At 37.1% G+C, this 25,155-nt stretch overlaps 1 protein-coding gene across 1 annotated transcript; it reads right to left on the bottom strand.

Moving 5' to 3' along the window:
* Window positions 1-1,457: 1,457 nt before the first annotated feature.
* LOC147629106 (small ribosomal subunit protein uS4z-like) lies at window positions 1,458-3,238 on the bottom strand. Its single transcript, XM_086812360.1, has 3 exons — window positions 3,105-3,238; window positions 2,219-2,600; window positions 1,458-1,974 (listed from the first exon to the last, which is right to left on the bottom strand). The coding sequence occupies exons 1-3, from the start codon at window positions 3,130-3,132 to the stop codon at window positions 1,794-1,796; spliced, it is 591 nt and encodes a 196-aa protein (XP_086668486.1). The 5' UTR covers window positions 3,133-3,238; the 3' UTR covers window positions 1,458-1,793.
* Between the last annotated feature and the right edge of the window lie 21,917 nt (window positions 3,239-25,155).

The raw sequence follows: 25,155 nt of genomic DNA, 5'->3' as shown, positions 1-25,155 counted from the left end.
TAGGACACATGCGTCATGCCATTTTTGGGCATTTTGCCCTTAAAATATAACTGCTTATTTTGAGTGATCGTCACAAAATAAGGTAAATTATGAAAAAACGAGCATTATTTCTACTAATCCGTCATTTTGGGTAACTCAACCCGTCAAAAACCATCCTTAAATCTAGCATACATACAAGACTTCACCTATGGGATAGTCAATAGCAAGAATCATTAACACTATGTTGGCTCTTTTTAATGGGAGTTTCTTTCTAGAATTCATTGGAAAATTGAATGATATTTAATAGGATCCACTTTGTTGGTTGTCACCATTCATACTTTCATCATAAAATACATTGTAGTACTTTCATACTTCCATCATAAAATGCATTGTACTTCATTAAAAAAAAAAAAACCAAAAGAAAAATGGCACACAATGTACTTGATCTTTTTGCATGCACCATGCTATAAAACAAAAAACAAACTTGAATAGGAAACAAAGAAACCCAAACCAAAACTAAATTTCATTATGAAGAAACCACCTAGAGAGCTGATCCAAGAATTATTATTAAGCCTTAAAGCATAACAAAATATCCGAGAGAAGTAAATGGATAAAAAGGATAGATTCATGATGGTGCTCATAATTGCAAGTGCCAACCACTTGTATTAGATTTGATAGCCTTGCATGAAAACGATGAATGAATGTTTACCAAGTTCATTATGTGAAAAGAAGAGTTTGTTATTATAATATGAAAGAGATGATAGCATGATGCTATGATAGAATTCAATACCATCTCAAAATTGCTACCAACACCACCATGCAAACTTGATTTATTTGTGGAAGAGGCAATAAGATCTCAGATTTCAGAAGAAGGCAAAGCTCACCACAAGTGCAAAGGGCTGCAGTGTTGACATATCTCTTACTCTTCTGAGAATTACCAATCAAGCAGATACTTATGAAGTGTTTACCTGCTTCCACTTTGTCATGGTAATATGCTAGGCGAAGCTGTTAGTTAAGCTAGACCAATCAGCAAGATCCCTGAGTACCACACACACCATCAGACACTGTTGGAACACTTAACTTTGCCATGAATGAAGAAACGTGGAAGCATTCCCATCGATTCATTCTTCACATTCATCTTTTGTATAATTCTGGCTTGCCATCAAGAAAAACCTACACAAGTTGGGCATTACCCATTCACGTGCTTAAATAGACAAAAAAAACATATTCAGCTACAACTCAATCGAACATACCCAACCATACAAACATTGGAATGTTAGGAAGGCTCAAAGAAGCCACTTCAAGAAGCTGTAGGTGCTGCAGCATGTCCTAGCAAGCTCAGATATGAGCAAAGAAAGCAACAAGCAGTTACAACTTTGGGCGAGGAAAATCGGGCCATCAACAAAGAATAGAAAAACCTAGCACTGATCAAAACTTCGAAAGGTTTATTAACTTGGGAAATACAAGAAAACCCAATATTCATGACAAAGAAGTCATTAAGCAAATAATATTCAACTTAAATGAATTACAAAGTTTCAACCACAAAATTCATGTGACATGAACCAACAAAACAAGACATGAAAGCACCTCATGGCAACAGCCTAAAACAAAACTGAGAACTAAGTAGGCATCAAGGACAAAACATCCATAGAATGAACTCAGAGTTCTGTCAGGCATTAGCACAACTGCCTATCCCCGGGAAAGTCATGCCATTCCCTACTCATGTTTAAAAACCTAAAACACATGTCAAAAATGTGCCATGCTCATTATCCGTTACTTGTAATCAAATGAGAGCATTATTCTTCTCAATTCAGTTAATCGTCATCCTCCTCCTCTTCACCACCAGCAGCCTTCTTGGATGCAGCCTTCAAGTTTCTCCTCTTCACACGACCAGGTCTACCACCACCAAAGGGGCTGGACAGTGCAAAATCAATATGCTTTTGAGAGTCAACCCTGACCAGAAAAGAGGCAACGTTGACCACTTGCTTGCCCACCCTGGAGAAATACAAGCATTTGTTTTACATTTAATTCAATGTACTCCCAGAACAACAAGAAAATTAGTACCTTCAAAAGCCTCTATTCGCTCTAAGCGCAGGCACATACTTTGCTTAAGCCTAACCAACATGAGAAAAAGTTATTGCAATGTGCCTATACTTAAAACTCAAGTGAATTTTATGCACATCTGGCTAATAGCTGATACCCTTTCTTGAAAGAATATATGAAAGCAAGCAATACTTACCTGATGTGCCTCTGCTTGATAAGAACCCGGGCGTGATGAATGGACTTTGCCATCCCCGATTTGAAGACTAAAGTTTGCAGGCGGCGCTCCAAGAAATTCTCCACAGTTAAGGCCAAGACATAATCTAGCTTGTTCTGACTTTCTTCCAGTAGGCCATATCTGAACATGCGCCGAAGTAGCGCCTCTCCTTCAAAGATACGGCGTGGATTCTTCTCGTCAAGGGTCAGTAGCATGCGAGCATTGTTACGGATGCGGCTAAGGGCATATTGGACTCTCCAGAGTTCACGCTTGTTGCGGAGACCATACTCGCCTACAAGCTTGAGCTCGGCATCGAGCCGCTCCTTTTCATATGGCCTGCGAGGCTTCTTGAAGGTCTTGCCATCTGCAATGGAGCAAAGGACAGAAATGGGGATCAAAAAACTAGCCCCAAAAACGAAGGGGCCATCTGCACAGATAGGATGTTTGCAACGCCACAAAGATCATGAAAGAAACTACAAACTAAGGGTAAGCCTGTGAAGGTAGTGTATCTATTAAAGTAGAAGGTAGTTTATCTGCAGACATCAACAATTTAGGGTTTGGCACGAGGGGTTGTGAATAAAATAGGGTTACGGAAATGACCAAGTCTTCCACAGACACAGATCTGTGACAATTTAGGGTTCGCAAGGGTGTAATGTCTACATGAAGGCTAAGCAGAGATGATCAGATCCCCGTAGGCATGTCAGATCGGTAATGAAGATGAAGGCAGCAAACATGAAAAAAGCACAGAAGATCGAGAGCGAGGCAGCTGGCTATGGATCCTTGCAGCAAAGAAAACGCATTTCTGATAATTCGAACACGCAAGCGCGCGCACAAACACAGAATTCAAAGGGCAAGAAAGCGGACTCACAGTTGCGGTAGAAGCTCACGTGCACCATCGTACGCCTGCCTCCTCCTCCTCCTCCTCCCCTTCCAACAAGTTCCCTGCAAAACCCTACATCTGAATTGCATTTTTATGATCATAAAATATACATAGCTATTTCACCAAAAAAAAAAATTAAAACATCTATACAGGATTAAGGGAGAGTGGCCCTCCCTCCACGTGGGCAAAGGAGGGGGGCCTATTTCAAAATACTCCCTCCTCCTTGCAAGCGTGACGTTCACGCTTGCATTTGAAAATATCCACTCCTCTAGGGTCCAATCAGATCCAGTCGCCTGCTGTTCGCCTCGAGCTCCACACAGTGCAGGTACGTTTCGAAGGTTCCCATCCGTGTCCATTGTCTGCTTTTACTCCGTGTCCATTGTCTGCGTTTACTCCAAGACGTCTTTCATGTCGGGACTGCGATACAGAGAAACGTAGGTGGTGTTAGTGAGGATGGAGAGTACAGTAGTTCCACATACGCTACGATCTTCTCCTTGAGGGCTGTGATTTTTTCGGTGGGCGTGGAGATGTGGACGGCCAGCACTGAATTCAGCTCGCAAGAAGACCGTGGACAGAATCTTCATCTCCTCCACCACCATCTGCAAATCATGGCCACAAAATCGTTACCATGGCACCACAAACACCTGCTTCACCGTGTTGCCAAACATGAAGCCCACCAGCAGCAGCATGCAACATAGCATGCAACACACACACACACACACACACACACATAGAGCAACGAGAGAGCATGCAACACAGAGAGAGGAAAGTGAGCAAACACTGGCATATTGGCGCCGTGTTTGCTCTACCTGGACCCTGTTGATGATAGCCTGTCGCCCACGTCGTAAGGGTGTCATAAGGGTGCATCACAAACAAGAACATGAAGCGTCGGGTTGCAGCGTCGGGTTGCAGCACGTGTCCATAGCCCTCGCCCCATGGCGCATCTGGGCGAGTTCTTCATGGCCTTGATGAGATGGAAGACGGAGCCGCCCACAGCCCCCATGGCCTCTTCCAACAACAACAACAACTCTTCTGTTTGCATGCAACAACAGCTCCTCTGTGTTGCATGCAAACAGATTGTGAAGGTGGTGATTGTGAAGGTGCTTACATGAGAGTGGGGAGGCACGAAGGGCAGGTAGGGAGGCAGGGAGGGGTGCTGCTATGGAGGAGAGAAGAGAAAAAGGTTGAAAGAGACATTCTCTATGAGGACTTGGTCTTTGAGTGAGTCCAGAGAGCTCTGAAATGCTGAGAGCTAGCTTTCTGGACTCACTCAAAGACAAAACACAAAACCAGAAACACAAGCCGACTCCAAGCCTGGACGTAGAGGCGGCAGAGAGAGAGAGAGAGAGAGAGAGAGAGAGAGAGAGAGAGAGAGAGAGGGAGGGAGGGAGGGAGATGATGCATGCATGTCCACCACCGGGCCCAGAAACAGTGAGAAGCTCTCTGCAAGCCGACTCCAAGCCTACAGCCAGCCTGGACGTAGATTCCACCACCGCGCCCAGAAACACTGAGAAGCTGCAAGCCGCCTCCAAGCCTCGACGTAGATTCCACCACCGCATTCAGAAATGCTGAGAGCTTTGCCCAGAAACGCTGAGAAGCTCTCTGCGTTTACGTGCAAGAAGCCGACTCCAAGCCTCTACGTAAAGGCGAAAGAGAGAGAGAGAGGGAGGGAGAGGGAGGGAGGGAGGCAGGGAGATGATGCATGCATGGCATGTTTCTCCACGTGACGTAGAGGCGGTAGAGAGAGAGAAAGAGGGGGGGGGGAGGGAGATGATGCATGCATCGCATGCATCCCCACGCGTTGACGTGGTAGAGAGAGAGAGAGAGAGAGAGAGAGTAAAATGATTTAAAATAAAAAGTGATTTATTTTGTTATATATATATATATATAATATATTGACGTAGAGGCGGCAGAGAGAGAGAGAGAGAGAGAAAGAGAGAGAGAGAGGGAGAGAGAGAGAGAGAAGGAGCCGTATGTATATATATATTATATATATATATACAACAAAATAAATCACTTTTTATTTTAAAAATCCAAAATCATTTTACTCTCTCGAGAAAGAGAGAGAGAGAGGGAGAGAGAGAGAGAGAAGGAGCCGTTTGTATATATATATTATATATATATATATACAACAAAATAAATCACTTTTTATTTTAAAAATCCAAAATCATTTTACTCTCTCTCTCTCTCTCTCTCTCTCTCTCTCTCTCTCTCTCTCTCTCTGCCGCCTCTACGTCAATGCATGGTGGTGGACATTTAGAAACTTATATATATATATATATATATATATAGAGAGAGAGAGAGAGAGAGAGAGAGATTTGAATTATACGTTTTATTCGAAAGAATCGTATGTTTTCAGTAAAAATTTAATCGAATAATTTGAAGAAACTTATTGTACGATAGAATGTTACTAATATATAAGCTAGCCAGATTTGACATTTTTGTTGTTGTGGAACTTTACTGAACTTTTCCTCTTTGTAGAGTAAGAATGTAAAACTTACAAATGGATATTTAAATATTAAAATTATATATTTTCTTAAGCATAATTTTTCATTTATAAGTGAATAGTCTATTAAATATTTTTAATATTCTAGATTACATTTTTGAAGTGAATAGTCTATTAAATATTTTTCCTCTTTGTAGAGTAAGAATGTAAAACTTGAAAATGAATATTTAAATATTTAAATTATATATTTTCTTAAGCATAAATTTTCATTTAGAAGCTTAAGGGAGACTGGCCCTCCCTCCACGTGTTTTGTTATACACACACACACATACACACACACACACACACACACACACACACACACATATATATATATATATATATAGAGAGAGAGAGAGAGAGAGAGAGAAAGTGTAGAATAATTTGGGTTTTTTAATTAAAAAATGATTGAGAAAAAGTGGTTGCATTTTGGCTAGCCTTCAAATTTTTAAAAATTTTGGTTATTCTATGTATGCCAGGCACCTCAGTTTGCTAGCTTTGAGCTCCACGTGGTCGTGCCTTCGCCTCCTCGAGCTCCTCGACCGCCTTTGTAGAGTAAGAATGTAAAACTTAAAAATGGATATTTAAATATTAAAATTATATATTTTCTTAAGCATAATTTTTCATTTATAAGTGAATAGTCTATTAAATATTTTTAATATTCTAGATTACATTTTTGAAGTGAATAGTCTATTAAATATTTTTCCTCTTTGTAGAGTAAGAATGCAAAACTTAAAAATGGATATTTAAATATTAAAATTATATATTTTCTTAAGCATAAATTTTCATTTAGAAGCTTAAGGGAGACTGGCCCTCCCTCCACGTGTTTTGTTATACACACACACACACACACACACACATATATATATATATATATATAGAGAGAGAGAGAGAGAGAGAGAGAGAGAGAGAGAGAGAGAGAGAGAGAGAGAGAGAGAGAGAGAGAAAGTGTAGAATAATTTGGGTTTTTTAATTAAAAAATGATTGAGAAAAAGTGGTTGCATTTTGGCTAGCCTTCAAATTTTTAAAATTTTGGTTATTCTATGTATGCCAGGCACCTCAGTTTGCTAGCTTTGAGCTCCACGTGGTCGTGCATTCGCCTCCTCCGGCCTCCTCCAAGTGCAAACTAGAACTGGTACTGCGCTGCTACCTTGAACTCGATGCAATTGTATACATGAGTGTTGTAATTGTATACATGAGTGTTGTAATGAATTGTTTTATAATTAATGATTCAACCTAATATAAACATCAATTCAAAACCTTCCTAAAAAGTCAAAGACTGATGACTTTTGATTAATGTTTGATAAAGATAGAATGTTACTAATATATAAGCCAGCCAGATTTGACATTTTTGTTGTTGTGGAACTTTACTGAACTTTTCCTCTTTGTAGAGTAAGAATGTAAAACTTAAAAATGAATATTTAAATATTAAAATTATATATTTTCTTAAGCATGATTTTTCATTTATAAGTGAATAGTCTATTAAATATTTTTAATATTCTAGATTACATTTTTGAAGTGAATAGTCTATTAAATATTTTTCCTCTTTGTAGAGTAAGAATGTAAAACTTAAAAATGGATATTTAAATATTAAAATTATATATTTTCTTAAGGATAAATTTTCATTTAGAAGCTTAAGGGAGACTGGCCCTCCCTCCACGTGTTTTGTTATACACACACACACACACACATATATATATATATATATATAGAGAGAGAGAGAGAGAGAGAGAGAGAGTAGAATAATTTGGGTTTTTTAATTAAAAATGATTGAGAAAAAGTGGTTGCATTTTGGCTAGCCTTCAAATTTTTAAAAATTTTGGTTATTCTATGTATGCCAGGCACCTCAGTTTCCTAGCTTTGAGCTCCACGTGGTCGTGCCTTCGCCTCCTCGAGCTCCTCGACCGCCTTTGCCTCCTCCAAGTGCAAACCAGAACTGGTACTGCGCTGCTACCTTGAACTCGATGCAATTGTATACATGAGTGTTGTAATGAATTGTTTTATAATTAATGATTCAACCTAATATAAACATCAATTCAAAACATTCCTAAAAAGTCAAAGACTGATGACTTTTGATTAATGTTTGATAAAGATTTGGATTGTTTTGTTTTAAATAAAATATTTATTTATATAGAATATGTATATATATATAGAGGACTACCTAAAGATTTCAAACAAAATGTATTATATATATTTATCTATACCTTGAACTCGATGCATTCATGGATGGGAGAGGAGGCTATTCACATGAACGGCTTGATGTCAACGGTGTGGCCAACGGCAGCCCCTTCGCCATGGCAGAAGGAAACAATCGATCACTGTCTTGGTTTTTGTTGTGATACCTGAGAAGCCCATGGGACCAAATCCCTTCTGCATTGCATTGCCCCTCATACCTCTTATGCTCGAATTATTGACATGCACACCTTCAAGAATAGATTTCTTTATGAAAGTTGGCACAGTATGTGTCCTCTACATGGGAAACATGCATGTTATTCAAACAATGTGTCCTCTACATGGGGAACGGCTTGATGTCAACGGTGTGGCCAACGGCAGCCCCTTCGCCATGCAGAAGGAAACGATCGATCACTGTCTTGGTTTTTGTTGTGATACATGAGAAGCCCATGGGACCAAATCCCTTCTGCATTGCATTGCCCCTCATACCTCTTATGCTCGAATTATTGACATGCATGCCTTCAAGAACAGATTTCTTTATGAAAGTTGGCACAGTATGTGTCCTCTACATGGGGAACATGCATGTTGTTCAAACAATGTGTCCTCTACATGGGAACATGCATGTTGTAATGAATTGTTTTATAATTAATGATTCAACGTAATATAAACATCAATTCAAAACGTTCCTAAAAAGTCAAAGATTGATGACTTTTGATTAATGTTTGATAAAGATTTGGATTGTTTTGTTTTAAATAAAAGATTTATTTATATAGAATAAATATATATATATATATAGAGGACTACCTAAAGATTTCAAACTTACATGATATTTTACATATTCCTAGGTGAATCCCTTGGGCCCGCACTCTCATCCATCTTTTTAAATGAGTTTCCTAAAAGCTAAAATTAGGTGAACCACCTTCAGACATATATAGATATATATACAAATACATATACATATATATATGTATGTATATGCATATACATATATATATATACATATATATATATATGTATACATATACAAATACATATACAACCATATATGTATGTATATGCATATGCATATACATATACATATACATATAGATACATATACATATACATCATGTGGATACCTTTTTACCATTCATTCACTTGAGCGTAGTTGGGTCTTAATCTATTCTACGTACGTGTGATTTAGTTTGTGATTCACCGTTTCGATTATTTTGATAATCCATAATTTCTTCTAGATTAAATAAAATTTAAAAAATATTTCATTAATATATTTCTTAATGATGTACAATATGGATAACGAGGGGGAAATTGTGAGGTGTTCCATGGATGTTCAGGATAGAAGCCATTGTGCAGAGTATTCAAGACCTTAACAATCTGAGGTAAGAGAAGATAATGAGAAGACTCAACGAATAATGCATGCTTTTAAGCAATGCCAGAGGAAACTAAAAACCTCCACTAAGTGGGTGCGACGTAACCATGGTAAGAAGACTCGAAATGGAAAGAAGACAATAAATGTAACATCAGAGAATATACTCCATTTGGTCAACGACACAAACTCCCATGTGTTAAATGTGGAGAGCTTGATTGCTGGTCTTGGTCAGTGCATAAGAAATCATGGAAGTGGGGAGAGCAGTTCAACTCGAGAATCAGTTTCTGCCATTTTAAGTAGCAATCACGGGATCAAGGATATTGTCGAAGCTACCTACCTCCGCGTAATGGATACGTGTGGTGCTTTCGGAGCACACCTATGTGATATTGGTTGTCGAAAGACAATTGATGCTATAAAAGAGCAAGAAGACAAGTTAAGTGCCCATGTTGATAGGCTTGGAATGGAAGTATCAAGCCTTAAAGTAACATTGAATAGGTTTGGGGCTTTACTTACCCAAATGAGTCATAGATTGCAAACACGTGGAATGTAATTACTCAATTGGTTCACCAATTAGGAGTTGATCTTATGATCCTTTTGTAACGCTTATGACACTATTATTTTTTTGTAAGTTTGGGCTCTAAGTACTCTAATGATAATGATGGTCCTTTACGTACCAAAATGAGTTACAGATTGTAAACACGTGGAATGTAATTATTCATTTGGTTCACTGATAAGAAGTTTTTGTTATGATCCTTTTGTAATGCTTATGACAGTATTTTCTTTTTGTAACTTTGGGCTCTAAGTACTCGAATGATAATGATGGTTCTTTTTGTCTCTCAGATATCATTGTGAGAGAGAGAGAGAGAGAGAGAGAGAGAGAGATTGATTTATATATGTGGATATAATCTCTTAGTATTTATATGGAGATTATAGAGAATGTCTCTTTTAATGGTTTTTTATAGAAAATTCTCTTTTTATGGCTTTTTGTCCCTTATATGTACATGGGGGGAAGAGAGAGAGAGAGAGAGAGATTTCTAAGCTTGGTTTGGTCATTGGAAGACATTGGATGTTGATTTTATAATGTTTTTGTAATATTTGTGACATTGTTATTATCTTTTTATAAGTATATATGTAATGTTTTAGGATTATAGATTTTGTCTGTTATTTTTATATATGTAAGTTTTAAGGAAAAATGTGAAATGAAGTTAAGGGGATGGAAAGAGCTCTCATGTATTCTACTTTGTGGATCAATGTAGGTACATTAGCTTTTCATAGGACTGCCATATTGTTGATTTGTCATATAGTTTGGGTCTTCCTTAGTCTTTTGAGGTAAGCTACCAAAACTTTGCTTTATTTTTGTTTTTCTTCTTAATTGTATGTTTATTTTTAGAATTTATAATTTTTAAATACGAATAGTTCGATATAGTTTGATAAGAGCATAAGGATTTTAATGCTCATGAGAAAAGATGAAACTTGGCAAAGATCAAAAAAGTTTATGACATTTATTTACCTACATATAAGCACAATCTAGCTTGAGTCAAAGGGATGGATATATATATATATATATACATGTATATATATATATATATATATATATATATATATATATATGCATATATATACATGTATATATATATATATATATATATATATATTCATGTATATACATATATATATATACACATGTATATATAGATGTATATATACATGTATATACACATGAATATATAGATGTATATAGACATGAATATATAGATGTATATACACATGAATATATAGATGTATATATATATATGTGTGTGTGTGTGTGTGTGTGTGTGTGTGTGTGTGTGTGTACACACACACACACACACATATATATAAGTACTCAAATGATAATGATGGTTCTATTTGTCTCTCAGATATCATTGTGTGAGAGAGAGAGAGAGAGAGAGAGAGAGAGAGAGAGAGAGACATTGATTTATATATGTGGATATAATCTCTTAGTATTTATATGGAGATTATAGACAATGTCTCTTTTAATGGTTTTTTATAGAAAATTCTCTTTTTATGGCTTTCTGTCTCTTATATGTACATGGGGGGAAGAGAGAGAGAGAGAGAGAGAGAGAGAGAGAGAGAGAGAGAGATTTCTAAGCTTGGTTTGGTCATTTGAAGACATTGGATGTTGATTTTATAATGTTTTTGTAATATTTGTGACATTGTTATTATCTTTTTATAAGTATATATGTAATGTTTTAGGATTATAGATTTTGTCTGTTATTTTTATATATGTAAGTTTTAGGATTATAGATTTTGTCTGTTATTATCTTGTTATAAGTATATTTGTGACATTATTATTATCTTTTTATAAGTATATATGTAATGTTTTAGGATTATAGATTTTGTCTGTTATTTTTATATATGTAAGTTTTAAGGAAAACTGTGAAATGAAGTTAAGGGGATGAAAAGAGCTCTCATCTATTCTACTTTGTGGATCAATGTAGGTACATTAGCTTTTCATAGGACTGCCATATTGTTGATTTGTCATATAGTTTGGGTCTTCCTTAGTCTTTTGAGGTAAGCTACCAAAACTTTGCTTTATTTTTGTTTTTCTTCTTAATTGTATGTTTATTTTTAGAATTTATGATTTTTAAATACGAATAGTTCGATATAGTTTGATAAGAGCATAAGGATTTTAATGCTCATGAGAAAAGATGAAACTTGGCAAAGATCAAATAAGTTTATGACATTTATTTACCTACATATAAGCACAATCTAGCTTGAGTCAAAGGGATGGATATATATATATATATATATATATATATATATATATATATATATATACATGTATATATATATATGCATATATATATATATACATGTATATATATATATATATATATATATGCATATATATATATACACATGTATATATATATATATATGCATGTATATATATATATATATATATATATATATACATGTATATATATATATATATGCATATATATATATATATATATTCATGTATATACATGTATATATTCATGTATATACACATGAATATATAGATGTATATATATATATATGTATATATATGTGTGTGTGTGTGTGTGTGTGTATATACATGTATATACACATGAATATATAGATGTGTATATATATATATATGTGTGTGTGTGTGTGTGTGTGTGTATATATATATATATATATATATATATATATATATATATATATATATATATATATATATATATATATATATATATATACATGTATATAGATGTATATATACATGTATATACACATGAATATATAGATGTATATGTATATATATATATATATATATATGTATATATATATGTGTGTGTGTGTATATATATATATATATATATATATATATATATATATATATCTGTACATATATATATACATGTATATATATATATACATACATGTATATATACATGTATATATATATCTATACATGTATATATACATGTATATATACGTGTGTGTGTGTATATATATATATATATATTCATGTATATACATGTATATATAGATATATATATACATATTCATGTATATACACATGTATATATAGATGTATATATATGTATATACATCTATCTATACATGTGTATAAACATGTATATATATATATCTATATATACATGTATATACATGAATATATATATATATGTATGGTGTGTGTGTGTATATATATATATACATATACATGTGTATATAACCACTTGAGACTAGACCGCTTAACGTCGACTGAGGGTTATTTCTACCCAATCGATGGGGAGACTTGAACCCAGGTGGGTAAATGTCATCCAGAGAGAGAGAGAGAGAGAGAGAGAGAGAGAGAGAGAGAGAGAGAGAGAGAGAGAGAGAGAGAGAGCTTTTTAATCTTTTAGTATGTATGTGAAGATTGGAGAAAATCTCATGAGGGATTGTATATTATGTGTATACACAAATATTATAGAAAAAATATTGTTTTTTTTATTCAATGTTTACTATTTTATAATAAAGAAACTGACTTTACTATTTTATAATAAAGAAACTGACTTTACTATTTTATCATGGAATTAGGTTTATAGCAAGAATGGTAGAGACACGTAGTTTGAGGTGTCCTCTTCAGACCATTTCCTTGAATGCTCCAAGGAAAAGAAGAAGAAATGAAAAAATAAAATGTGCACAGGAGTCAAGGGATAGTGAACCTCATTGTTGTGATGTAAGGATGCATAATGTTACCTGTAATACTGGTGATGTATTGATGCAAGAGACTCATAGGATTCTTGCAAAAAACGATACCTTTTGTGCACAAAAATAAGTAGCAAAAGAAACTTTGATGTATTTACCTCAATCTAGCACTAAGAGGTTTCAAATTGCCCTGGGTGGAGATAAAAGGATATCTAACAAGAGTGCTAGAAGTGTTCGCCGTGAAATTGCTAGGAATAGGACTCTTTTGAAAGAAATAACAAGGGAAATGGCAAGTGGAGTTTATTCAGGGATATCACTGGTTCAAAGTTTGAGACTTACAAGAAATAACAAGGGAAATGGCAAGTGGATTTTATTCAGGGATATCACTGGTTCAAAGTTTGCGACTTACAAGAAGGTACCGTCGCTTCATCGCTAGAAATAGGACCTCTTATAATGCAGCTAGAAGAGTAAATGAGGGTAATGCAATTACAATGTGTTCCTTTTTTGCCCATGAAGAGAGAGAAGTACCATTTGCTAATACAATAAGAAGGGAGAGTATCGAAGAAATTCCCTCTTATGTATTTGAAAAAAGAAAGGGAGGGATTTTGTCTATCCTCCATGAACTCCCACCCGTACAAGGTACACATGCAGCTGCTTGGCCTTTGGTATATTCGTGCACTTTAAGTCACTCATTAGGAGGGATGACACATGAGTGTCGGTTTTGTGGAGCACAGTTATGGGCAAGTGAAAAGAAGATGAGTTGTGGACAGGTTCTTGGCAAATATTGTTGTAAACATGGGCGTGTGTCTATTCCTTCACTTGCTGAACCACCTGAGCCATTAAGGTCTCTTTTGATTGGTAGTGACACTACAAGTAAAAAATTTCGAGAAAACATCAGGGCTTATAATAGTGTGTTGGCTTTTTCATCATTGGGTGTACAAATAGATGACTCTCTCTTTCACAATAGTAGTGTCTATACTTTTAAGGTGCATGGGACTGTTTATCATCGGATTGGGTCCTTGGTCCCCAATAATATGTACAAATAGATGACTCTCTCTTTCACAATAGTAGTGTCTATACTTTCAAGGTGCATGGGACTGTTTATCATCGGATTGGGTCCTTGGTCCCCAATAATATGTACAATCCTAAGCCACAGTTTGCACAGTTGTATGTGTTTGATACTGAGCACGAATTACAAAATCGACTAGGTGTCATGAATGGATTGGAATCCACAACCCTAGAAGCACTTCAATCGATGATGCACACTTCTAATCCATTTGCACAAGCTTTTAAGTATGTGGGAAGAATGTTGAGTGACAATCCAAGTTTGGATTTGAAAATGACTATATGTGAGACGAAATCCACATCTAGGCAGTACTCAATGCCAACAGCTTCCGAGATTGCTGGTATCATGATTGGTCAAGGTGATGATCATAATGTTGGTCTTCGTGATATTTTATTGCATACTCGAGAAGGCACATGCAAACACATCTCTAATTTGCATAGGCGCTATATGCCTCTTTTGTACGTCATGTTATTTCCAAGAGGGGAGGATGGATGGCACTTGAGAATCCCTTATGCTGATGCACAAGTGAGTGCATTGAGAAATGGTCATTGTGTGACTCAACGACAATACTATGCTTATCGATTGCAAATTCGCCCAGATACAAATGCATGCTTGCTACGTGGTGGAAGGTTGTTGCAACAGTTTATGGTTGATGCCTATTGCAGTGTTGAAGAGTCACGATTATCTTGGCTATGCTATAATCAAAAAAGTTTGCGTTCAGGGGTTTATAGTGGTTTAGCAGACATGCTTCATGTGGAAGAAAGTGGAAGTGGTATTGCAGGAAGGACAGTGGGAAGTAGAATAGTGTTACCTTCCAGTTTTACTGGTGGGCCACGACAAATGTATCAACTTTATCAGGATGCCATGGCAATTGTTCGTTCAAAGGGTAAGCCCGATTTATTCATTACTTTCACCTGTAACCCAAAGTGGCCAGAGGTATTAGATGCTTTACTCCCGGGGCAAAGTGCATGTGACCGGCCTGACTTGACTACTAGAGTATTTCACCAAACAATACATTGTATAGTGATTTCCCTCAACAATGGGTTTGGAACTCCAGGTTGAAGAAATGGACCAAAAGAAAGATTGGAAACACTATAGGGCGCATGTACTTTGTAGCTCCTTTGGCAGGTGAGGCATACTATGTTCGCCTACTTCTTACAATATGTAAAGGATCTAAGTCATTTGAAGATTTGCGTTCGCTCAATGGTCATATCTATCCTTCTTTCAAGGTAGCTTGCATTGCTAGAGGAATACTGGAAGATGATTCTGAATGGGTTGCATGTATGGAGGAAGCATCATCTATGCAAAATGCCTTGTAATTGAGATGTCTTTTTGGTACTATATTGCTATTTTGTGAGCCTTCCTGTCCAGGAATATTGTGGAAGAGATTTCGAGAAGAAATGATAGAAGATTTTCTATACCAGTTATCGAGAAGCAGGGGTCAGTTTATTGGTATTGAACAATTAGCTGAAACTCATGCACTACTATATTTAGAAGAAATTCTTCGTGCTCAGCGACGGACATTGGCAGATTTTGAAGGAATGCCTGAACTAAACAGAACTGATTTAGAAGTCTTGGGTGAAAATACATTGCTTTTGGAAGAGAGATCTTTTGATACTGTGGAACAATATAACCTATCAAGTGCTATGGAGTCAACATTAACAGATAGCCAGCGTGTTGCTTTCGATGCTGTAATGCATGCAATTGCGACAGATGCAGGTGACATTTTTTTCTTGGATGGTCCGGGGGGATCGGGCAAGACCTATTTGTACAATTGCTTGCTTGCGCGAGTACGTGGACAAGGGTATGTTGCTTTGGCCACTGCATCGTCAGGTATTGCTTCTCTACTCTTGGCGAATGGACGTACTACACATTCTAGATTCAAGATACCTCTGGAGCTAAACAATTCTTCAACTTGCAAAATCCCTGTACATGGACAACTTGCTGAGGTTTTGAGAGTTTATAAGCTCATTATTTGGGATGAGGCTCCAATGATTCATCGTTATGCTTTTGAAGCATTGGATAGGAGCTTACAAGATGTATTATTCTCAGATAAGCCATTTGGTGGAAAGGTTGTATTAATGGGAGGAGATTTTAGACAAATCTTACCTGTTATTATGAAGGGAAGACGTGAGGATATTGTTAATGCAGCATTGTGTCATTCCTTTCTATGGAACTCTATCAAAGTTCTAAAGTTAACTGGAAATATGCGTATTCAATCAAGCAATACTAATGGATGCAATGAATCTAAACAGTGGGTCATGAATATTGGGAATGGAGTGGATTGTAGCGATGATAATACGATGGTGACACTACCAAGCAATGAATCTAAACAGTGGGTCATGAATATTGGGAATGGAGTGGATTGTAGCGATGATAATACGATGGTGACACTACCAAGTAATATGGTCTTGCAAAGATCGACTCTTAAAGACTTGGTACATTGGGTATACTCTGAATTGGCTATCACTACGACATATGCTTCATACTTTAGTGAGCGTGCTATTCTTGCTCCGATAAACAGTCAAGTGGATATTGTGAATAAGACAGCTTTGGATGCAATGCCTGGTGAGCCTAAGCAATATTTCAATGCAGATTCAATTCTTGAAAATGATGAAAATTCATTCCTATATTCCACAGAATTTTTGATTACAATCGACCTTCGGGGCGGATATCCACCTCACTGCTTGGTTTTAAAGTTAGAAGCTCCTGTTATTTTGCTTCGTAGCTTGGATCCAAGACGTGGACTCTGTAATGGTACACGGATGATATGTAAGGCCTTTCACTCTAAAGTCTTGGAGACTGAAATCATCACTGGTACTAAAGTTGGCGAAAGAGTATTTCTTCCATGGATTACCTTTATATGCAGCGAGGCCCAACTACCATTCACCATGAGGCGGAGATAGTTTCGCGTCCGGCTGGCATTTGGCATGTCAATAAACAAATCACAAGGCCAAACCCTAAATGTCTTGGGGTTGTATTTGGTGACTCCAGTGTTTACTCATGGACAACTGTATGTCGCGTTGTCACGAGCACGGTCTCCTCATGCTGTGAAGGTGTTACTTGAGGATAATGCTAATGTGGAGTGTTCATTTGATGATCTTCAAAGTTATACACCTACAACAAACAATATTGTTTATAAGGAGATCTTGATGACTTCAGAGTGACAAGTCAGGTTTCTTATTTAAGTTCTGCAATTTGATTAATTTTGTTGTGATTTCTTTTTTTATACATATTTGTCCATGGTAAAAGTACCTATTTTTGTTGTTTATGTTTTGACAGACATGTCTAAGATTACCTTTACATTAGACATGCCTTTGTCGAGGATAGTAGGTGAGTTATTCTCTATATTTGCTTAACTTTTCTTGATTACAAAGTATGGAACATGACATTCTATACTAATGTCTATCTGTACAGAGCCACCGCTATGGTCAGCTCCTATTACTGCAGGTCACGTAGCAGGGATTATGATTGATGCTTATAGGGATGGGTAAGTATAAGTGTAATTGTTAGGCATTGTATGAATATTTTTTGAACCTATATATAAATAATTGTATAACCTATTTGTTATGCTTTGATTTTAGGATATTACATGACATTGATACGTTTATGGTAAGAGTTATCGACGAAGGTATCGAGATGTACGGGATTGGTGTTCCTGATGAGGAGTGGGGTGTCTATTTGTTTTGGAGAGAGATGGACAGATGCTTTGCATCATTTGAGGGGTATTCAGTACCCGATGAGTGGTTGTTTCTTACATCCATCATGACCATTGGTATTCGTTATGCGTTTTATACTAGAGCTCCTCATGTACCATCCACTCGATGTTCTATTGTATGAGGTAATTTTGATTATGTTTTTCTATTGTAAGATTTTTTTGAGATTTTATTTATCGATGTGTCGTTATGTGCAGATTTGATTTATCATTGTTTCGTTTGTGCAGGTCCTTTGCATTCATCGATAGTAGAGCATGTGCGGGATGGATCACCGCTTTACAATAGAGAGCGTATTGTGATGAGGAGACAATTGAATGATCCTTCTCACAAGAGAAGAATTCAATTTGTTGATTCTGACATCACTGACTGAGAATACGTATTTTGTGGTGCATTTTGAGAATATGTAATATTGGTCCTTTTTTGCATCTTCGTATGCTACATTACTATGATATTTTTGTTTTCGCCATAAATCTACGAGACATGGATGTTATTTTGAGATATGTATATATGAAGTCACTTGAAATAATGTATTGTGTTTACTTAAAACATGACCTAAATTGGAAAACTGAGTTTATTTTTTCTAGAACTCTACCTGCCGCCGCCGCAGCAACGCGCGGGTCCAATACTAGTTAAATTTAGGGGGCAATGGCCTCCATGTGAATGCGGTCTTATGGACCCTAGTGCTTGATGTTATTCCTTTTCTATTGTAAAAGAGACAAACAATCCACCATTGGGGATAGGGGTGTCTCAGCTTGATTGAAAGCTTGACCTTCAGTCTGTCAGGATTCCAAAATTGCCAAATGTTATCATGTGAGAGAGGAAGGCTCTGTGTGCGTGTCGAGCATAATTTTCATCTTTACGGAAACAAAAATGTATATATGTATATTTGTACATACACATACACACTCGTAACACCTCCACACTCTACTCCTCTTAATACATCATTGTATACACTTCACTCTATCTTCTCTTTTATTTTGAGCAAGAGTTGTAAGGGCATTTAGTCCATTTAGACTTTTACTTTTTGAGTTTTGGGTGGCCACAATGCATACATCTTGCTGGATTTATGAGTTAGTTTCATTATTATAGAGGAAACTCTTATGCATGATAGAAAGTAGACTTGGCTCAACTTGTGTGTGTGTGTGTGTGTGATTATGTTATGAATTGTGCCTCTTACTTGATTGCTTCCATGTGTGTGTGTGTGTGTGTGTGTGTGTTGTACCTCTTGCTTGATTGCTTCCATATGTGTGAGAGAGGGAACGAGAGAGCAAGAGTGAGAGTGAGTGAGAGTGAAAGTCGGAGATGGCACATCTATTAGAGTGAAGCATTGGGGTGGCTGACACATAGAGCATTGCAGAGGAGAGTAGTGAGTGACCAAATGAAATTTGTGCCTCAAAACTCAGGTCGGCATAGGCAACAAGTAAGTTCCCTATGAACACATTGCATTCATTCTAGCCTAGGCTTGAGTCCATGGTAACACCTTTGGTGCCGTTTACATGAAACGGCTTGTTGCCTTTCCTCTTTTATGTTGCTAATATAGCTCCATAGATGAGATATACTTACCCATGACTCATGTGAGCATGGTATGGTGGTTGTGTGTGTATGTGAAGAAGAAAGGGTTCATTGAAAGAAGAAAGTTAGTTTTCATGTTAATTATTTTGAATTGAGGGGTTGTGAGGATGGGAAATTTTAGGGAAACCTTGTCAATGGGTGTCACTACATAGATTAAGTTATTTGATTTTTCATCAATTTTTATTTTTAAAATTTGCTTAATTTTTATAAAAACATATTATTTTGTGAAAATTATGCTTATACTTTCAATTAATTGCTTGATTAGGTGCACATGACCTTAAATGATTAAATGAAACCCCCCAAAAAAAAAAGCTCGAAAGCTTGACTTTTTTCCAAAATTCAAGTAGAAATTGCATCAACGAGAGCCATCATTATACTAAAAGAAGAAAGATGAGATAGGAGCTTCCCAAAAGGATAATAAGGGCAAGGCAACCCCTTAATGAAAAGGATGACAAAGGCTTAGGGTTTGAAATGAAAGAAGGAGACTCCAAAGGGAGTGAGGGGCAAACCAACTCCGAGGAGACTGAATCCACTGAAGAAGAAGAGGAAGAAAATAAAAATATTAATAAGGAAAATGATGACGAGTCAAGAAAATTATAAAAATATTGATGAGAAAAATGATGATGAGTCAGGAAAATGATCTAAGAGCTCTAAGGAGAGGAGGAGGAGGAGGATGATGGAGATGATAACAGGGGAGGAGGAAATGATGGAGCACCCTCATGAGATAGATAAGGAGGAGCCCCCCTAAGGATAATGGGGATAGGGTAGATGGAACTAACAAATAGGAGCCACCTAAGGATAATAGCAGGCCTAGGGTGATATATACAGGGCTTGAGAAACCAAGCACTAGAGGTAAAGACACAAGGGACAAGGAGGCAACAAACAAAAGAGCCAAGTGAGAGAAGACAAAACTAACAAAAGGCAGTAGTAGTAAAAGTAAGCAAGGAACTAAGTAATGCAACAAACAAAATAGCCAAGTGAGAGAAGATAAAACCAGCAGAAGGCAAAGTAAGCAAGGATTAGGAACTAAGTAATGCAAACCTTTGAAGTCGCAATTAACAAAACATCACAAGTCACAATTAACAAAACATCAATCTAGGAGTCCCAAACAACACATCAATCTAGAAGTCACAATTAACAAAAAATCAACCTAGGAGTCACAAATGCCAAAGAGCAATGTGCCAAGAAAGGTATGGATATTTAAGAAGATCATAGAGGATCCAATAGGAAGATGCCATATATGTCATAATTAAAAGTATAAATACTTGAGTCCTCATGTATTAGGGTTCTTTTTGAGAGGATGTTGAATTGTAATACATTTATACTTGAAGTTTGGTATTATTCATTTAGTCAGTTCATTCATTCAATGCTACTTGTAGTCATTATACTTTCCAACTCTCAATATAATTGGCACTTTTATAATTGTGTATCTTGATCAGGAGTGTCTTGAGCGAGAGTTACCGAGAAGAGCAAGTGAGCTGGAGTGAGAATCTCAGTGATACTAGTGAAATTGAGCAAGTCATCCTATATGGTAACTACAATCTACTTGGCTAAATCCCTATCTCGATACTAAGATTCTCTCGAAAGTAGACAAAGCCTACTAGCTTATCTGAGTGTGCTAATGAGTGACAATTGACAATTCTTTGTAAAGCCAACAAGCTAGGATAGTCTAAGACTATATCTCCGGAGAAGATCATCATCTACACCCACAACAATATGGCCAAGCTAAAAGCACAAATGAAATCTTATATGCAATCCTCTCCAAGATACTAGAGGCATCTGCCCCATAAGTTGGGAGCCAAAATTATGCTCTATGGGCCTCTTCGTGGTTGTTACACGCCTTTCTGGCTTGCATTCTAGCTTGACATAATCATATGACAATGGAACACTAGGTTCCAAGCCTCCAAATTGTAGCTCAAAATGATCTTCAAGGAACCCCCCTCACCAAATGACTCATTATGTTCACCAAATTGCAGCTCAAAATGAACTTCAAGGAAACCCCCTCACCAAATAACTCATTATGTTCACCAAATGGGAACACCTAATGACTTGCACGAGGGGAAGAAGTGAGAATACAAGAGCCAATACCAAGGTGTGCTTCTAGCCATCTTGAGTAAGCAACGCTCTAGGATCCTCTACCTTGGCCTTGCTCATCCCACCAATGGTGCTACACCAATGGTGCTACTCCAATGGTGCCTTTGCAACCAAATGGGTAGAGAGAGCAAAGAGGAGACAGTTATAGAAGAGCTCAATCTCTATTACAGCACATATGGTGCTTGCAAGAGGGTGATGAAGAAAAGATAAGTAACTGAGAGAGAGAGAGAGAGAGAGAGAGAGAGAGAGAGAGAGAGAGAGAGAGCATGTGCAAGCATAAAGCAAACAACCAACCATCCACAATCATGCATTAACAAGAAAGAGAGTAAGCATGCAAGCTATCAAAACACAAGAGCAAGAGAGAAGACTTGGGATAGTCCCTTTCTCATTACTCCTAATAACTTATGCATAACCTCATATTTACAATCCTCATATTTACAATGTTCAACCACCGCCCACAAAATGTCTAAGGTCCCAAAAAGCAAGTGAGCTTATCCTAGGTTCTATGTATGTACAAAAACCATCTTAGTCAGCAAAGCACATGTCATAGGCTCATCTAGATTCCATAATCATATATCTCATTAAGTGCTAGGCACAATGACAAAAAAAGTTAATTACAAAGTGGATAACCACTCATTAGAAGTAATGTGATTACAAAAAGTGGACGACTACACATTGGAAATAGTGTGGTATTGATTACCACATTGCACTCTCTAAGTGGATCTCCACAACATAACCAAGCAAGATTTGGAGCTTCTTTCACATAATCTTTCACACTATGCAATAACAACTTGTGTTTACTACATTGTTGGGAGTGTAATGCTCCTTACATTATAAGCTTAAGGACTTGTAAGACTAGAACTTTGATTCTCCACCCAACAATATCCCAAATGGACCCTAAACTCATGGTTATATAGGCCTAAGTGATGCATGACCTTCCAACTTCAGCCCCTTGACCTTTCATTGGCCAGGCATGGCCTTTTCATTCACCAATGTCCCTTCAACTACCCTAGAAGGGGGCACCTACTTCTGTGGCCCTTGGGCTTCCATTGTGCACTATTTACTTCCATTGTGCACTATTTACTTCCCTTTTACTTTAACTTTAATGCCTATTAACCATTGCTTTAGGTATTTCCCATAAATTCCTTCAACCTTATTTATATGTAAAAGGTAACCTTATTTATATACAAACCTTTTACATATAAATAATCTTTTCTAGTCTTACCTTTTACTGTTTCCTGTCAGTCTCAAACAGGGAGAGTACGAGTTGCAGAATGCCTATGACTACATAATGTTTCCTATACACCCTCTAATACTCAATTTTGTAAGGATTATTATAGTGTCTAAACTCTTTGTAAATGAAGAACTGAGCATTAACTTAGAAGTTTCATAAGAGTTGTTGGATTTTAGCAGCGGTAATTCATAATGGTACAAGATAGCATATGGTGGTTGGAAAGATTGGAGGAGCCAAAGAACAAAATGTATACTTGCACTTATAAACATAAGACAATGGTAGTTTCCATCCTTTTGGCATAGTCGAATTGTATTCTTAGGCTCTTAAGTACTTAAAGGAAATGATACATAACACTTGGAGTGATGTCCATGTTGATTTGGTCAACTATCTTATAATGGAAGCTTTCACGTGGCTAGTAACCAGCTCTGTAGGACTCAACCAGACATGGAGCTAAGTGATCTCGACATGTCATAGATTTAAGCAAGATGTCACGTAGGTACTCCCAATCTATGATAAATAACTCCCAATCTATGACCCAATGAGTCCGTCTGCGCAGCAGCAAAGAATGAACACAACACACTGATGAGACCAATCCATAGAGACTGGCAATAGACTGTTGGACCTAGGCACAGATGACAATTGCTTGAATGAGGATGAGTTTGGTGATGCAGATCCCAATGCTCGATTCAAGACTGACGTCTCAGAGCACGAGGTCTCACGTGAGCCCATTTTGTAGCTTTTTGCTCTAGGACCCAAACCTTAGACCATCCTTAGGAGTTTGCACCACTGTTTAGACTCACATCCAGCCACTCCCATTGCTAGTGTTACATCTTTTATGCCCATGTAGAGAAGAGTATAGTTTAGTTCTTCTCAGTAGAAGGTTGGGACTTTCATAGGGGCGGCAGTCCGTAGAGTCTGCCAAGCAGTCTGTAGCGTCTGGGATCTTCAAGGATCTCAAAGCGCTAAGCTTTGGGGGAGAGGAAAAGGAATGCAAAAAAGATGCAATCAACATTTTCTTACAGAAGTGGTTACACTTGCATAACCTCAGGCATATGCCAGAGGATGTAAGGCCCATCGAGGCAAGTTTTTCCTTTGACGAGAAAAGCATATAAATGGTGGATAAGTTTGGCCAATAGTGCTAGACGCCTTCGTACTTGGGTAGATTTTTAGATAACATTTTGCAAAGAATTTTTACCAATTAGTGAGCTTTAGAGGTCTTGACGACGTGAGTGGAATAAGTGCTCTAGCCCTGGCATTTCACGCACCCAAAATATCTCAAACTATCGAGAAATAGTGCTAAAAGTAAAGGGAATCGATGCATTCCAAACTTTTTATGGGTTGTTAACCCAATTCTAGAGTTAACAAGATCTACCGCCATTATATTACATCAAGGAGTCACGATAGATACACCAAAGGGTCATACATTCAAGATATGAAGCAATAGTGTCCAAAGCTATAACTTGGATGGGCGCCCGTAATGGTGTGACACGGAGTAATTATGGCGATTCCCGCTTCAAGAGCATGTGGTAGCAAGTTAGGATGAAGTCCTAAGTGATGTACTTCATGGATATATTATGAGAGTAGTCATTGTAATAGCATTAGGCCTCTTATGAGCCTAAAGTGCCTGGCCGCGCCAGTCTAAGTGACTGTGAACATTTATGGCCATGTATATAAGTCAATATCTCTCATAATACAACATACTCTCCCATTGTGCAATTAAGTCTTGTTCTTGCTAATCTCTCTCCCTAATGCATGCTAGTGAGTGTGTGTGAGTGAAGTGAGGTGATAGGAGGGACGAGTACCTATAGTGCAACGCGACGGTGTGACAACGCTCATGAGAGGCATGGTGGAATTGCTTCTCAAGGAGTTTTAGAGCTTGGAGACCTCAAGGGTTACGAGCTCGGCCATTGGAAAGATCCTCGTGATAGTTGCGGTTCACTAGGTAATCTCTTTTTATGTTTCAAGAAGGGTTAGGGTGAGCCTTAACATTTTTGGCGCCGCTACCGGGGAGCCATCCCTTAGCTTTTTCCATCGTTTTTCCTCTAATCTACGCATTGTCCATTTCCCATTATCTTGATTAATGGTTTCCCATGAAAAAGATGTGGATTTGATGGTGATTTGTATGTGATTTGGTGTAGAATAG

This window comes from Cibotium barometz, chromosome 18, assembly GCF_041138505.1.
Source record: "Cibotium barometz isolate CiBa-2024 chromosome 18, ASM4113850v1, whole genome shotgun sequence".
NCBI classification, from domain to species: domain Eukaryota; kingdom Viridiplantae; phylum Streptophyta; class Polypodiopsida; order Cyatheales; family Cibotiaceae; genus Cibotium; species Cibotium barometz.
This window is presented reverse-complemented; position numbering and strand designations above follow the sequence as displayed.